This window comes from Pogoniulus pusillus, chromosome 17 (assembly GCF_015220805.1).
Source record: "Pogoniulus pusillus isolate bPogPus1 chromosome 17, bPogPus1.pri, whole genome shotgun sequence".
In the NCBI taxonomy this organism is placed as follows: domain Eukaryota; kingdom Metazoa; phylum Chordata; class Aves; order Piciformes; family Lybiidae; genus Pogoniulus; species Pogoniulus pusillus.
In genome coordinates, this window is record NC_087280.1 from 7,272,072 (window position 1) to 7,286,212 (window position 14,141).

Sequence of the window (14,141 nt, forward strand, 5' to 3'; positions counted from 1 at the left end):
GTTTTCATGATTTGGATGGCAGAGCAGTGTGCAGAGAGGGGCAACATGAGCAGATAGGAACTGGTCTAGTGTCTACTGGAAGCTGCACTGCACTTGTGGTTCAGGCAAAAATGTCCTCACTGTTGCTCGCACAGGGTGTTCTGCAGAAGGTTATGTAACAAATGGAACATCTAAGTGTGAGAAAAGGGTTGTTCCTCCTGAATCTTAATGCTCACACTTGTACTAATTATTTTTAAGTGTTGTTCAGTATGCTACTAATTTGATAGTAGACTAAGTTTAATTTCTGGTTTTCAAAGTTTATACAATAAAATTACAGAAATAAACTGAATTAGATTTGATTTTTTAAAAAATCCTTAAGAGTCAGATCCTGTGAATTGGAAGGAGTATTGTTGGCGAGGTTCTGTTGCAAAGTAGTTATTCAGCCTCTTGCGTCTACACCATATTTCATGGTCAGATAGTAGAAATCAGCCTGAGTGCCATCACTGGTGTGGGCTCACACCTTTGGTGGTTTTATTAATTGGTGCGGCTGAACTGGGTCAGCTGTCTCCTCTTTCTGATGGCGGCTGCCAGCAGGTGTGTAGGAGGGAGAATAAACAGGACAAGCAACATTCCCAGCTGCTTGCTCTGCCTTCCTCCTACTTCCATCTGTGGCATGGGGCCTTTCCTCTTAGAGTGAGTTAATGGGGAGATCCAAGTGAGAGTTTACAGAGTGTCATAGAGACACGGCTGCCATATTTAGTTTCTCTTGATGATTTTTTCTTATGTGAATTTATCTGATTGTTTTCTATAGCCACATAAACTTGTCACCCACAGATTTATCTGATAAATGCAGGAATTTAATTACATGCTGTTATGAACTACCTTTCTTTATCTGTTCTGAAATTACCACCTTCTAGTTTACTTGGATACATCTTAGCTCTTGTATGGCACAGCAAACATCAAGCTATATTCTCCCATTCCATGTGATTTCTAATTTTCAGACTCTCATGTCCCCTCTGTTTTGCTTCCCTCTAGATGTGTTCTTGTTGAGGTGAAATTGCATATCCAGACTTTTGCTACTGGATGTATTTGGCTTTTGTCTAATAATGCCTGTCTAATTTGCTGTGTCACCTACTTTATGGTTTCAGTTAGCTTTTTTGTATATATGTGCTGTATGTAGGTAACTGACAGCAGAAATGTAACAGTGGGAGGTTTTTCAAGCTGTGTCATGGGAAGTTTTAATCTTTCAGAAGTGTCTGATTCTTTTGCAAGTTAGCTTCCTGGGTCTTTTTTCTATTTTTTTATTTCCTGCTTTCTGCAAATCTTCAGCACATTAAGTCATGTTCCAAAGCAGCTGCAACAGATCTTGTGATAGAAAGTACACTTTTTGTTGAGGAACCCTTGTGCATTACTGCTGCAGGTGTGTTCACTTCTGACTGCTTTGAATCCCTGCTTGTGTTTCTTGGCATTTTCGTTTGTTTTGTGGTATTCAGAGCTAGAGAAGGGAGATCATGGTGTTGGAGCGAGATTGCATGATGCTAGTGCTGTGACAGGGCAGGGGTAAGAAAGAGGGACGAATTCATAAGGTTAATGTGTAACACCAGAGTTTTGTCAGTTCTGCCTGTCTTGTGTAGTAGAAGTCATTTCGGTGTAACACCTCAGTTTAACCTTTGGGGTTGTTTAATTACTTGGTACAGGTAGTAATGGTGATAGAGCTAGTGCATTTTTTCAGGTCTAACGTAGAAATTAGTTGTTGATACTCAAGTAGGTATTGCTCAATCTATTAAGGCTGTTCATGTGTTGATGGTGAGTAGCAATAGCCTATTATTTGCTGATAATAACTGAATAGAAGTTGCATGAAGTCAGTTTCTGTTTGTTTCCAAAGCATATTCAGCTGTTGATTCTTATTTCTAGTGTTGTGGTATGCTAGCCAAGGCTCTCTTACATAGCTGATTAAGACATCATATTGCAGGGTTAGGGGTTTTTCCCCTGCATCAAGTTTCTAACTTGAAATTGAAGTGTTGCTGTAATGGTTTATTTGTTTTAAAAGTTAATGTGTGATGTTAGATAAGTGAAATAACATTGTAATTTCTACTAGTTTTCAGGAATTGGTTTCATACAAGAGTATGAAGTTGTTTTCAGCAGTACTGAACAACCAGATTAGGAAATCAGAATGGCAGTTTAGAAAGTAATACAATACCATAAAGCTTTTTTGCCTACACCAAGAAGCTTACTGAAAGTTTTAAGTCAATTACGAGAGTTTCAGATACTAGATTTGAATTCAGCCACAGCAGCTTTCTGTAAACTAATCCTTTATACAGTAAAAAGTTTAAAACCGAACTATGCGTTTGATTTATATTTAGAATAAATGAGGCCTCACATAAATGAGGTAAATGTATAAAGTATATGGTAAATACCCTTTTCTGTTATGGCTTTTTTGTTTGTTTGACTCAAAGTGAATTTTCAGGCACGCTTTGGGTTCAGTTAACTACTTGTTTTGGTTTTGGGTTTGCCTTTTTTAAGGATTGGAAGGTTGCATGTAGAATTTAAGTTTCAGATACAGTCTTACAAGCGGTTTCTGCTGGATGGTGTCAGTTCTGCTTGCTTTGTTTTGAATACATAGAGGGCATTTCTTAACATTTCAGACTGATAAAATACTTTTTGTATTTATGCATATCTGCAAAAATGTTTTCTTATTTGACTAGCTGTAGGGCAATATGGAGATCATTCTTTAAAGGCAGAAAGATGAACATGCTGATTTAAAACCAAATATTTTAATGTTTCTGCATGTGCATTGTGCAGAATAGTTCCAAAGTAATTGGTTTCTGCCCACGCTGTTCCACATATGTTTAATGCCACCAGTCATTAAGGTTCAGGAAGGGGATAAGATGTTAGTGTAGGTTGTGAATTGTCAGCTGAGCAGTGAAGCAAGTCTTCACTAAACCACTATCTACAGAACATGCATTTATTAAGACAAACCTGGGTAATTTAAGGTAGACACAGTAATATATTGCTAGTTGAGAACAGCATCTATAACTTGTGTAGGTGATCTATGATAACAGGCTGAAAACCACAGTCCTCTCAAATTGTTACTGATTGTATTGTTTCAGCAAAGTTAGCCTTTGTTAATCTGTAGTTCATCTAGCTACACTAAAAATAAGCCAAATTCAGACTATCCCCCCTCCTCACTAGTTTGTCTCCTGTTCGCTTTACAGAACTCTGATCAAATCATTGCTAGCACCTTTTTTTGTGGAGGAGGCTGGTGATAATTTAGCCTAAAAAAATACTGATGTCAAGAAGAGCTGTTTGTTATTCCATTTTTCTTCTCACAGGTGTATGTTCCTATCAGTTACTGGGTACTGACACATTTTTTGTACAGCAGAGGAGCGAGCCAGATCAGAGACCTAATCCAGATGAAATCAGGACTGGCCAAAAAATGGAATAAAAGTACATGGCTAGAATTACTTTCATCTGGATCAGTTCTCTGGTGTGACTGAGTCTTTCAAAATGGCATTGCCAGCATAAGTGTTGAAGTAGGAGTGAGCATTGACTATGGAACTGGATCAAAGCAACTCTGTAAGCATCATCAACTTTTCAGTCTACTGCAGTACTTTCGTTTTGGATCTAGTGGATAATGAGAACCTTGCTCACGATGGATGTCCCCTTCTTGCCACAAGATATCCTGTTGGTTGCCTGCTCCATGTTCTTATGTCCTTCACTGCATTTCTGGGGAAGATTTTGTGGCGCATCCCATGCTAATTCAGACAAGCAGTTATTACTTCAGATCCCTTCTGTGGTCATTCTCTTTTCCAAGGTTCACAATGATTAGCTGTTAGGGGGCAAATACTGATTTTAGTCTTTTTATTGTGCAGGGGGAAATAATAATTGTTTTTTGAAGATGTTTACCCAGAAGCCTTTTTTTTGGCTAATTTTCTTTAGTAAGCATTTCTAAAACTCAGCTAAACTCTTGTCATGCTCTTTCACTTCTTCCATTTGTTAGCACACTAATGATACTGTAGAATGCTCATGCATGATATTTTAATAAGTTTTTCTAATCAGATTGAGAAAGCAAACTCTACTGCAGAGTGGGTTTTTTTTTTTTTTTTACAGAAATATCAGCTTCTATTAAAAATTAATGCAAATAAGAGGTTGTAAAATGAATGCAAATGGAATGTTATTCCTTTGGATCAACTTTTTTTACTGTGGGTAGTTCTTAGTGTTTTGGTGTTTTGTGTTGTTGTTGCAGGGGAATTTTGTTGTTGTTTTGGTTTTTTTCCCCATTCTGAAGAAGTACAAAAGATCAAATGTAGTCTATTTTCTGACTAATAGTGAAAGTATTAGAAAATAAGGAAGGGGCTGAGGGGAAGATGGTTGCTATCTACAATAGTGTGCTGGGTTCTTTGTCTTCACAGGCCATAAAATCAGAATAGAGATAAAAGACAATTATTTCATGAGCTTACAAATACTTTTTTCTTAAGTTTGGAAGTGGCCCGAGCACACTGAACAGAAGATTCATTGAGAAGTGGATTAGAGGCATTTACATCTAAATGCTTGGCGCATGCTAATAAACTCATACAATTTTGGTATTCTCTTCACAAGAGAGCAGCTAAGAGGAGGCAGCTAAATGGCTGGAGATGTTCTAGATTTCAGTTACATATTAATGAAGTTTTAACTGGAAATTCTTACTTGTAAATGTACAGAAGTTAATTATTTGCCCGTCATTTTGCAGCAGTTTTAGACTTGCATATTTATAAATGCAAGTGGAATCATTAATGTGCGTTTTTAATGATGAAATGGCTGCTTGATTTAACTTTAGCTTTTCTACTGTGAGTTTTTTAGAGTATCTTTCACATCAGTAAGCTGGTTTTTGGTTGTGTCAACAGGTATAATCAGTATTAGCATTGCAGATGAGGAACAGGAGTTAGTTTCCTAACTGTGTTCAGGTGCTAGATTTTTATGGGCTTAGGAATTATATGACTGCATGAAGTACTATGAAATACTCTGTTGTCCTTGTGTCTATTAGACTCAGACCATGTAGTAAACATTCAGATTTAGATTTAGAATTTCAATGCTCATTAAATAAAGTTTATACAAATAAATCTATTCCTAACTTTCTGGGACAGCACTGAAAAAGTTCCCTTAGCAAACTTCTTGAGCCTGTAGGATTTGCATTATTCATTTACAGAATCTGCTTTCAGCTGTTCATTGCCTCCAGTAAATACCAGGTTCTTAATGTACTGGAAATGTTGTGCGTTAGCATTTTGTTATGCCTGTGCACATGCGCACTAGTGGGTATTGGTATGTCTGTGTATATGTACATACATAGAACACAGCACAAATAGGTTGCTTTATAAGCTGCTCAGTTATTTCATGGTGTGCTACTTTTGTATTCAGTCAGTACCATAAGACTTGGTGAATAGTGCTCAGCCTGTTTCATCAATAAGGTTCTGGTCCTAGATGCTTTTTCCTTGAAAACTAAGGTTTTAGGTAAGCTGTTCTACTATATTTGTTCTGTATTCATAGGTAGAAAAACTGCTAGAAACTCGTTTGGGTGGAAGGATTTGGTAACTGCTTCAGTGTTAGACAGAAAAGCTGGAAATTACTGGAGGTCTCTTTCTTTGACATATTTCTTGGATTTTCAGCCAAGATCATACAGAATATTAAAACAGCAGGCATGAAAACCAGCTACATGGGTGAAAGAGGAAATTCCCAGTTACAAGGTTGTACGTGGTGCTAATTTTAACACTTCTGGCTTAGTTTTTCAGATTTAGCAAATGGACTTACCCGATTGCCCTGATACTGGTAACAAATAATGATAAAACTGTTGCAAAACACACAAAAAAGCGAAGAAAATCCTTTAGCTATTTTGTGTGATCTGCATGTATGCAAGTTATTAGATCCAGAGTTCCTGATGCCAAGTACCAATTACTGCTTTCATAAGATAAATAATTGACTTTGATCCTGTGGGGCATGGCACCAAAAGTGACAAAATTTCTGTTGAGTAGTAGACAAAATGGTGCAGAACATTCTATATTTTAGAATATTGCCAGTTAGGGACTTTGTTTTCAAATCTTGCTTAAATAAGTTGCCCTGAAGCCTAGACCAGGCTCACTTCATGTGGCTGCAGGCTGGGAAGACAACTGGTGCTGTTGCACAACAGCTGGTGATAACCTACAGACCATTCCTGATGATTGCTGGATTCAGCCTTTTTAGTGATGCCTCTGCTGTCTCTAGTTCCCATGCCTGCATGCTCTGAATTTTATTTGGGTTGTAATGGCCTATACATTATGATGGATTACATACATACCATGAAGTCTCTTAACATTTCACATATGGAACAGTCAAATTGTGTCTGCTTTTGGAGGAGTCAGCAGACTTTTTCTGCCCCTTTAACAACAGTTTCTGAGGCTGCATTATGAGACAAGTGTATTGGCTAGATTGATCCTTCAGTCTCTTGTGTTGTTTTTGTGATTCATGTATTCAGTGTAGAAATATTTTTATTAAAGACCATTAGGCTTTATATATAAGGGTGGCAACCTGTCATATTTCATCTGGTTTCCTGTCAGAGTTTAGACAAACTGCGCTTGTCTCCTGAGATGGTTTTTGACTCTTGGAGTCACATGGAAGTGTTGACTGCTGTTCCGTGTCTGGAACAGCTTGTGACTGTTCACTGGAAAAAAGCAGCAGCTACATTGTGAAAATGTGCAGCGTAATATCTCTGAATAGCTGCGTTGTTGACACTTGCCTAGAAAAATCACCTACTCAACTACCACTACAAGAAAGGTTCATTGTGCAAGGCCAGCACATGCTACTTGTGGTGTTTATCTGCTCTCCTACATCTGAAGGAGGTTTGGAAGATTTGCACCTATTTATATTGTTCATTGCAGACATTTAATGGAGGGGTGAAAGCTGCATTTTAAAAAAATGATTGTTTCTAGCGATTTTTGAAGCCTGTATTTTAAAAACTCTTTGCATTGCAAACTTTCTCATGCTACATTGTCAGCCTTTAAACCCTTCTGTTGAAATGGGTATGCATACACTCTTGTCTTGCCCTAATATAATACTCTGGTTCAAAGCTTGCATTTCTGTGCTGGGCCTGTAAAAGAAGCTAGGGTAAAAAATTGAAAATGTATGTGTGTTGGATGACATGAGAGTAAATGGAGCGGTGTTAAAATAGGATTAGTGTTAACATGTTGTAGCGTAGTCACACAATTAGCAGGGATGGAGGAGGGAAGTGGAAAGGTGTGGCTTTGCTAAAGACAGTGATGTTGCAGGCGTGTTTGAAACTATAGTGGATTGAAATTGAAGTTTGCATGGAGATCTCATTTCTCTGCTGTTTTATAGCATCAGGGACTTGAAGTACAGAAATAGTAATATGTATTTCTAGCAAGATAGTCTCCTGTAGGATTCTGAAAAATATTCTATTTTCTGTTACCAAGCATGTTCTTTAGAGAAAAATTGCCTACTGAAGCTGCACTTACTTTCATGCTGTGTTTGGCACTCCCTATGTTTTGATTAGAAATGCATTGGAGGTACTGAGAGTGAGAAGAATAGAAGTTAGTTAGGTTTAGAATAACTGTGAAGAGTCAAAGCTTTGCAGGCAGAATGTAACTGAGAATTCAACATTAATCTTCAATTATTCAGTGTCAACAGTGACAAGGAAGTGCTTCAATATACAGTTTGGGCTTTTGCAGTTATTTAAGTAAGTAGCTTATTAGAAAAAACTGTGGGCATTGAGAAGTTTCAGGCCACACTGCTTTGAAGTATTGAAACATTTCCTTCCAGTATTGACTAGAGGTAGGGCTTGCAATTTTCATGCACCTCATTGCTGGATGTTGTTTTCAGTTGCTGTGGACTTGGTTGAACTTCTAACTGTATGTACTGAAGCTGTTAAAATTACTTTTCTAAGCTTTTTTTTCCATTTCAAAAGCCTATTTAAGTATTTGAGAAAATAATTTTAAAGCTCCAGCACATTTGACTCTAGAGCATTTTCACAACTCCTGCCACTTTTGGCATTGATTGTATATGTTTATGATAACCACAGCTCAGTCCTCTTGTCCACTTGCATCTTCAAACAGTCTGAATAGGAAACATAATTTACCAATTCAGTGTTACAGAGTTAGTGCAGGAATTTTTTTGTAGCTGTTCATTACAAATGAGCTAAAAGCAAAGACTGTGCTGCTGCTCTTAGTGACTTCCGGGCTGATGTCTAATCATATTAGGAATGAGAGAGTTTGTAGGGCAGCTTAGCTAAGTAGCTTAGGTTGTGGAGCATGTGCAGAGACTGGATCTCAAGAGTAGCAAAAGGTGTGTTTCTGCTGAAGCATTTGAAATGCTTAAGAAAGTTCTTTGGATGTGTGGTTTCTTGGGTGCAGTGATAACTACCTGAGGAAAATCCTGTCTAGATCAGTGGACAGAGAGGAGATGTATTAAAAGCTGTATCTGTACTCGCTGGACACAGAGATAACTGGTTGCAGCCATTATAGTCACCCAAAAAATGGCTGTCTTCTAGCAAGCATAAGACACTCTGGGATGATGTTTTAGGCAACTGGGACTGTATATACCTAATGTATTATGGGCAAATTAGTCTTTTTTAAACAAAAACCTGCAGCTAGTATGAAATTACACTTTTCTTGAACATGCTTTGACTCCTGCACTGTTTATGCTAAACAGTGGCAAAAGGAGGTGGCTGATCTGATGACAGAAGTGAAAGCCCTATACAGGAGTAAAATAAATGACCATGTTCATTTCCTGAAGTAAGAGTGACATTAATATTTAGCTTTCAGAATCCTCTGTTGTGGAACTAAAAGTTAACATTATGCTAACTATTTACTTGTAAAGTGATCCTCAGCCTCATTTGACTGTGTGCTTTTTTTTCTGTGGTGGATTATCCCAGATGAATTAGCATCATTTATTTTTCATAGAGTCAGTCAGGGTTGGAAGGGACCACAAGGATCATCTAGTTCCCAGCCCCCTGCCATGGGCAGGGACATTTCACACTAGATGAGACTGTCCAGAGCCTCATCCAGCCTGGCCTTGAACACCTCCAGGGATGGGTCTTCCACCACCTCCCTGGGCAACCTGTTCCAGGGTCTCACCACCCTCATGGTGAAAAACTTCTTCCTAACATCAATCTGAGTCTACCCATTTCTAGCTTTGTTCCATTTCCCTTAGTCCTATCACTACCTGACATCCTAAAAAGTCCCTCCCCAGCTCTCCTGTAGCCTCCTTAAGGTACTGAAAGACCACAATAAGGTCACCTCAGAGCCTTCTCCTCTCCAGACTGAACAGCCCCAACTCCCTTGGTCTCTCCCCGTAGGAGAGGTGCTCCAGCCCTCTGATCATCCTTGTGGTCCTTCTCTGGACATGTCCCAGCACATCCATATCCTTCTTGTAATAGCGGCTCTTGAGCTGGATGCAGTACTCCAGGAGGGTGTCACCAGTGTGGAGTAGAGGGGGAGGGTCACTTCTCTCGACCTGCTGGCCATGTTTTTCTTAATGCAGCCCTGGATCTGGTTGGCTTTCTGGGCAGCAAGAGCACACCGACAGCTCATAACGAGCTTCTCATCCACCAGGACCCCCAGGTCCCTCTCCTCAGGGCTGCTCTCCAGCCAGTCCCTGCTCGGCCTATATTGCTGCTGAATTTTCAGCTTCTGTTTTGCAAAAGGAGATGGTTGGTCTACATGAGTCAGTCACAGTAGAAACTTTGAATTGATGAGGAGTGTTTCATATGCTTTTGTTTTTTGTTGTTTGGTTTGGGTTTGTTCTTTTCACAAAATCACCTTAAAATCCGTTTTAAAACATACAGTAGCTGAAGGACATGAATGTAAGCCTTTGTTTAAAGGACAGTGCTGTCCAAGACAGTGAATTTTTTAGTATCAAAGAATTGCAGATTTTGATCTTTGGGTATAAAGACAGTAATGTTTGGTTTAATTTTTTGTTTTAGTTTTTTTAATTGTTTGTCACTACTGCACAATATTGTCTGTTTTGGAATGGTAGTTCTCTTTTTTAAACTTGGAGTGGTGTTAATTATAACTCCGGGTTTACCCAAAAGACATGGGTCTTGAAATAGATAAAGAGGAAGGGGTTTCTTAGTACTGCAAATCAGAGTTGCTAATACCTGCAGGAGTTAACAGGCTTCTCATTTCCTCTCCCTCTTCTTTTTTCTGTTTTAGGTGAAATTGTGGTAAATGAAGTAAATTTTGTAAGAAAATGCATTGCAACAGATACAAGTCAGTATGACCTGTGGGGCAAATTGGTTTGCACTAACTTCAAGATTTCCTTCATCACAGATGACCCAATGCCACTACAGGTTTGTTACTACTCTCATCACTATGTCATGACAGCAAGTCTGATAGGTAAAATGGAGGTAAATAGAATATAGTCCTCTATCTGATAAAAATGATAGCTTCTGAAACAAGCTGACTGAATGATGAGGTTCTGCTGTTTGGGATGTGGTGCTGTGCCATCCCTTCATTGGAAATACCAGAACTGAGCAGATTCTGTATGGAGATACAGCCAGCTCTGTTTACCTATTTATATGGAGGCTTCGTTGGGAAGTGGCTTTACAAAAGGCAAAGTGAGTTACATAAAAACATGTTCTTTCTTGAGGAGGAATGCAACTGCAAATGTTTCTTTGGCAAGTGTCAGATCAGCAAAACCTTTAATGCTTTAAGTTTATTGGCGTTACTGATGGGAGGACAAGGCAACCGTGAAATGAGGTTTTGTTGCAGACGATCAACAAGAAAAGGGGAGACAGAAACCAAGCCTTTGTCCAAGCAGAACATGTGATGTTCATAACCTCCATCAGTTTTTGAACAGCATAGCATACAGTACTGTCTGGAAGTCCAAGTTGTGAGCTGTGTTGTTTTCAGTAGAGTTTACACGTTCATTTTGGGCTTTTAAAGGAAATGCTTCATTAACTAGATGTGTGTAAAGCTGTGAAAGTAGGTTGTTCCATCGGGGTCAGTAAGTTTGACCAAAGCTACTTAAAAAAGTCATTTTGGATATGAAGTAACTATCAAAATATATTTCAGAAAGCTGAATTAATGTTTTTTTCTTTCTGTTGTTAAGAAATAGTTTGAAGTTTGATTTCCTCAGGGTATCACATATATTTTTCATTTTATAGGTATGTATTACACTTGAGCTTGTAGCAATTTTTGAGGCTGGTAAATTCAGTGCAATTTGAGTGGTTATTTTGCAGACTCTGCCAGGTTTTCTAAACTGTTTAGTGTATTTTCACCCACATGAGAGCTGTTTCCACAACCTTTAATTGCCTGTGCATAGGCAGGGGTGGTACACATCAGAAAAGTCCAGGCATGCCTAATTTTTAATCATCATTTCAAAGGTGTACTGTATGTCTGGTTGCAAACTGCGGAACTGTAGTTAATGGCTATGAGTTCATGTGTTTCAGAAATTCCATTATAAAAACCTCCTCCTTGGTGAACATGATGTTCCACTAACGTGCATTGAGCAGATTGTCACAGGTATGTCAAACATAGTTCAGTTTGTTGATAGTCTTTAAATGGACTTGGTTTAAAACTTTCAGCTGCTCGCCAGGTTGCGCAGAATCGTCGATGCTTAAGGTTTTACATCATTGATCTTCCCTGATTTGAGGACTTTGGTGTATTTAAAACTAAGATGAAAGCCTTAAAACCTGAATTACACCTGAGGTGCCATGCAGGAGACATCTTTGGCCAGGCCTTTATATTGGTTTTGAAGTTAACTACAGTAACAGGAGTTCTAGGAGAGACGTTTGTTACAGCAATACAAATAGCAACTATCTTCTATCTAACCCCCTAAATCTCTTCTGTTTAGATACCTTGGATTGAAAAAAACCACACTACTTACACAATTTACACACAGCTGGGATATCCCTCTACAGAAATGCTCCAGTTTTCATTCTTGTCTAATTCCTAAAAAATTAGTAGCTAGTGGCCCTCAGAAGTCTACATGCAGAATTTAACATCTTCATCTGAAGAAATAATTGATAAAATACTTAGTTGAAGAACCAGTTTTTGATTCATTGGGTGCTTTAGGCTAACATGGTTTTAAAGAATATTTTTCATCTTGAAACTGAAGATTTTTCAAATCTTGCTTCTGGTGTGGGCTGTTAATTACATGGTTTTCTGACTGTAGGTAATTTAAGCTGTTACTTACAAGTTTTCAGTGCCCAAAGCTACCCAATAATCCATTTCTACTCTGGAAGCTAGTTGTAATCACTGTGAAAAGATAAATATATATCTGAGGAAGAACATCATGAAGAATTTTTTGTGTTTTTTAGAAATGAAGGTAGCTGCTGTTGGCATTGATTCATGTTTGCTGCCCCTTTTTGGAAATAACCAAGTCACAAAACAGTAACAGTATTGCAAATCTGTTAATGGCAGTTTTGTATGGAGAGATGTTCATTATAAGTGGAGCGTTACAATCTTCTTACTTAACATTACAAATTCTGCTCAATATGGGGGGGAAACAACCAGCCTTGAATTATTGTTCTATTAATTATGTCCTCTTTTACATGAGATGTGCTCTTCCTAAACAGGAGAGGGCTACAGAGGGCTTTTCTTTTGAAACTTGAAATCTGACAGATTCTAGGTTACTCTTGTGCGTGCTTCCCCAGCCTGTCAAATAGCATGCATGTTTGTAGATTCATTACAAGTATGGTAGAAGTTCTCTAGGAAACCTTTCTGGTTTGCTTTTCTGTTGATTTTTGAGGCTGTTCAGAGAGAGACAACATTATTCCTGCCACACACTTGAGGAGACTGTATTTTGTTCTTCTCTTGGGCAGGTTTACCCTAAGTTTAGTCAACCATAAGCTTTTACTAATGGGAATTAAGGGAGGTTTTCACTCAGCGCTGCAGAAGAGATTGTTCAGTGCTGATTATGTTGAAGGTGTATAGCTGGAGGTGTCCTAAAAAAACTGAGCTTCCTGGGAGTACTTAAGTTTAACCCAGAAGATAACTTGCATTGGGCACTGTATCAGTCACACAAGATCTATGTGCCGCAGTTTTCTAAGTTACCACAAGTAAAACCTTTGACTTCTGTGATGCTTATTTTATACAGCTTAACTTTCTCTGTTTGAAAATGTCCACTTCACCTTTTAAATATTTTTTTCTCCCTTTTCTCCCCCTCTCCACCACTGTCAGGAGAGTAAAAAATGAAAATGGAGAGCTTTAGTTGACTTACACAAAATGATTTACTCCTCTACTGCGGAGTACCATATTGAGCCAAAAGAGATGAGAAAGGCTAAACAATAAGGAAAACTTGTGCAGGACAGCCCCACCAAAAAGAGAGCAAGCTCAGCCCCCACCCCCACTGACTCAGCCACTTATTTGAGAGGAGATTGATCAACAGGAGGACCTGTAGATTTTCTACCTCACTTGCGTAGAACAAATGTGCTATTACATGGGAAACTGCTGGTAGCAGCACTGCTGTGTGTGTTTGAGACAGCCTTCTGTCGTATATTTAGAAAACAATCAAATAACTCTGTCTTTTCTTTACAGTGAATGACACCAAGAGGAAGCAGAAGGTCCTTGGTCCCAACCAAAAACTGAAGTTTAATCCAACTGAATTAATAATTTATTGCAAAGATTTCCGTATTGTCAGGTTTCGTTTTGATGAAGCGGGTCCTGAAAGTGCAAAAAAGGTATTTTTATTTCCTTACTAAATCTTGTCTTGCAGCAACAGCTGTGCTAATAAGAACATTTTGTGTTCTGTTTTGTTAGAGAAGTGGAGGGAAGAATTGCAAATTAATCACATTCTGTTACAGGAGGATATCTAGATTTTTAGAGTCAAAGTTATTAGATATATATTAACTCTTTCTTTTCATACAAGATAAATGTGCATTTCTTGCCCTGTCTGTTGTACTTTATTAAATTACTCATTTGGAAACTAGTATTTTTAAAGACTGGAATTGCAATCCTGCATTGCAGCTGTACAGCAGATGTTGACATCTTAATGGAAAAGAGTTGAAACTTCGATGCATTTTCTGAAAACTTAATTTACCCATAGGTCAGATGTACTCTCTTATATGTACCCTTCTTAGCTTTCACACAGCAAGTGCTCCAACAAGCCCTTAGAATGACCACTTTGTCTAATCTGCATAAACCTATGTGTTCTTAAGATTTTCATAGAAAAGACTTGCACACCCCTTGAAAAGGAAT

General features: G+C 38.3%; 1 protein-coding gene across 1 annotated transcript in view; it reads left to right on the top strand.

Annotated features, from left to right (window-relative positions):
• MTMR10 (myotubularin related protein 10) overlaps positions 1 to 14,141 on the top strand; it is a 41,140-nt gene that overhangs the window by 4,487 nt on the left and 22,512 nt on the right. Inside the window, exons 3-5 of the mRNA XM_064157459.1 lie at positions 10,155 to 10,291; positions 11,393 to 11,465; positions 13,482 to 13,624. Of these exons, the coding sequence (XP_064013529.1) occupies positions 10,155 to 10,291; positions 11,393 to 11,465; positions 13,482 to 13,624 (353 nt within the window). The remainder of the gene's footprint in view (positions 1 to 10,154; positions 10,292 to 11,392; positions 11,466 to 13,481; positions 13,625 to 14,141) is intronic.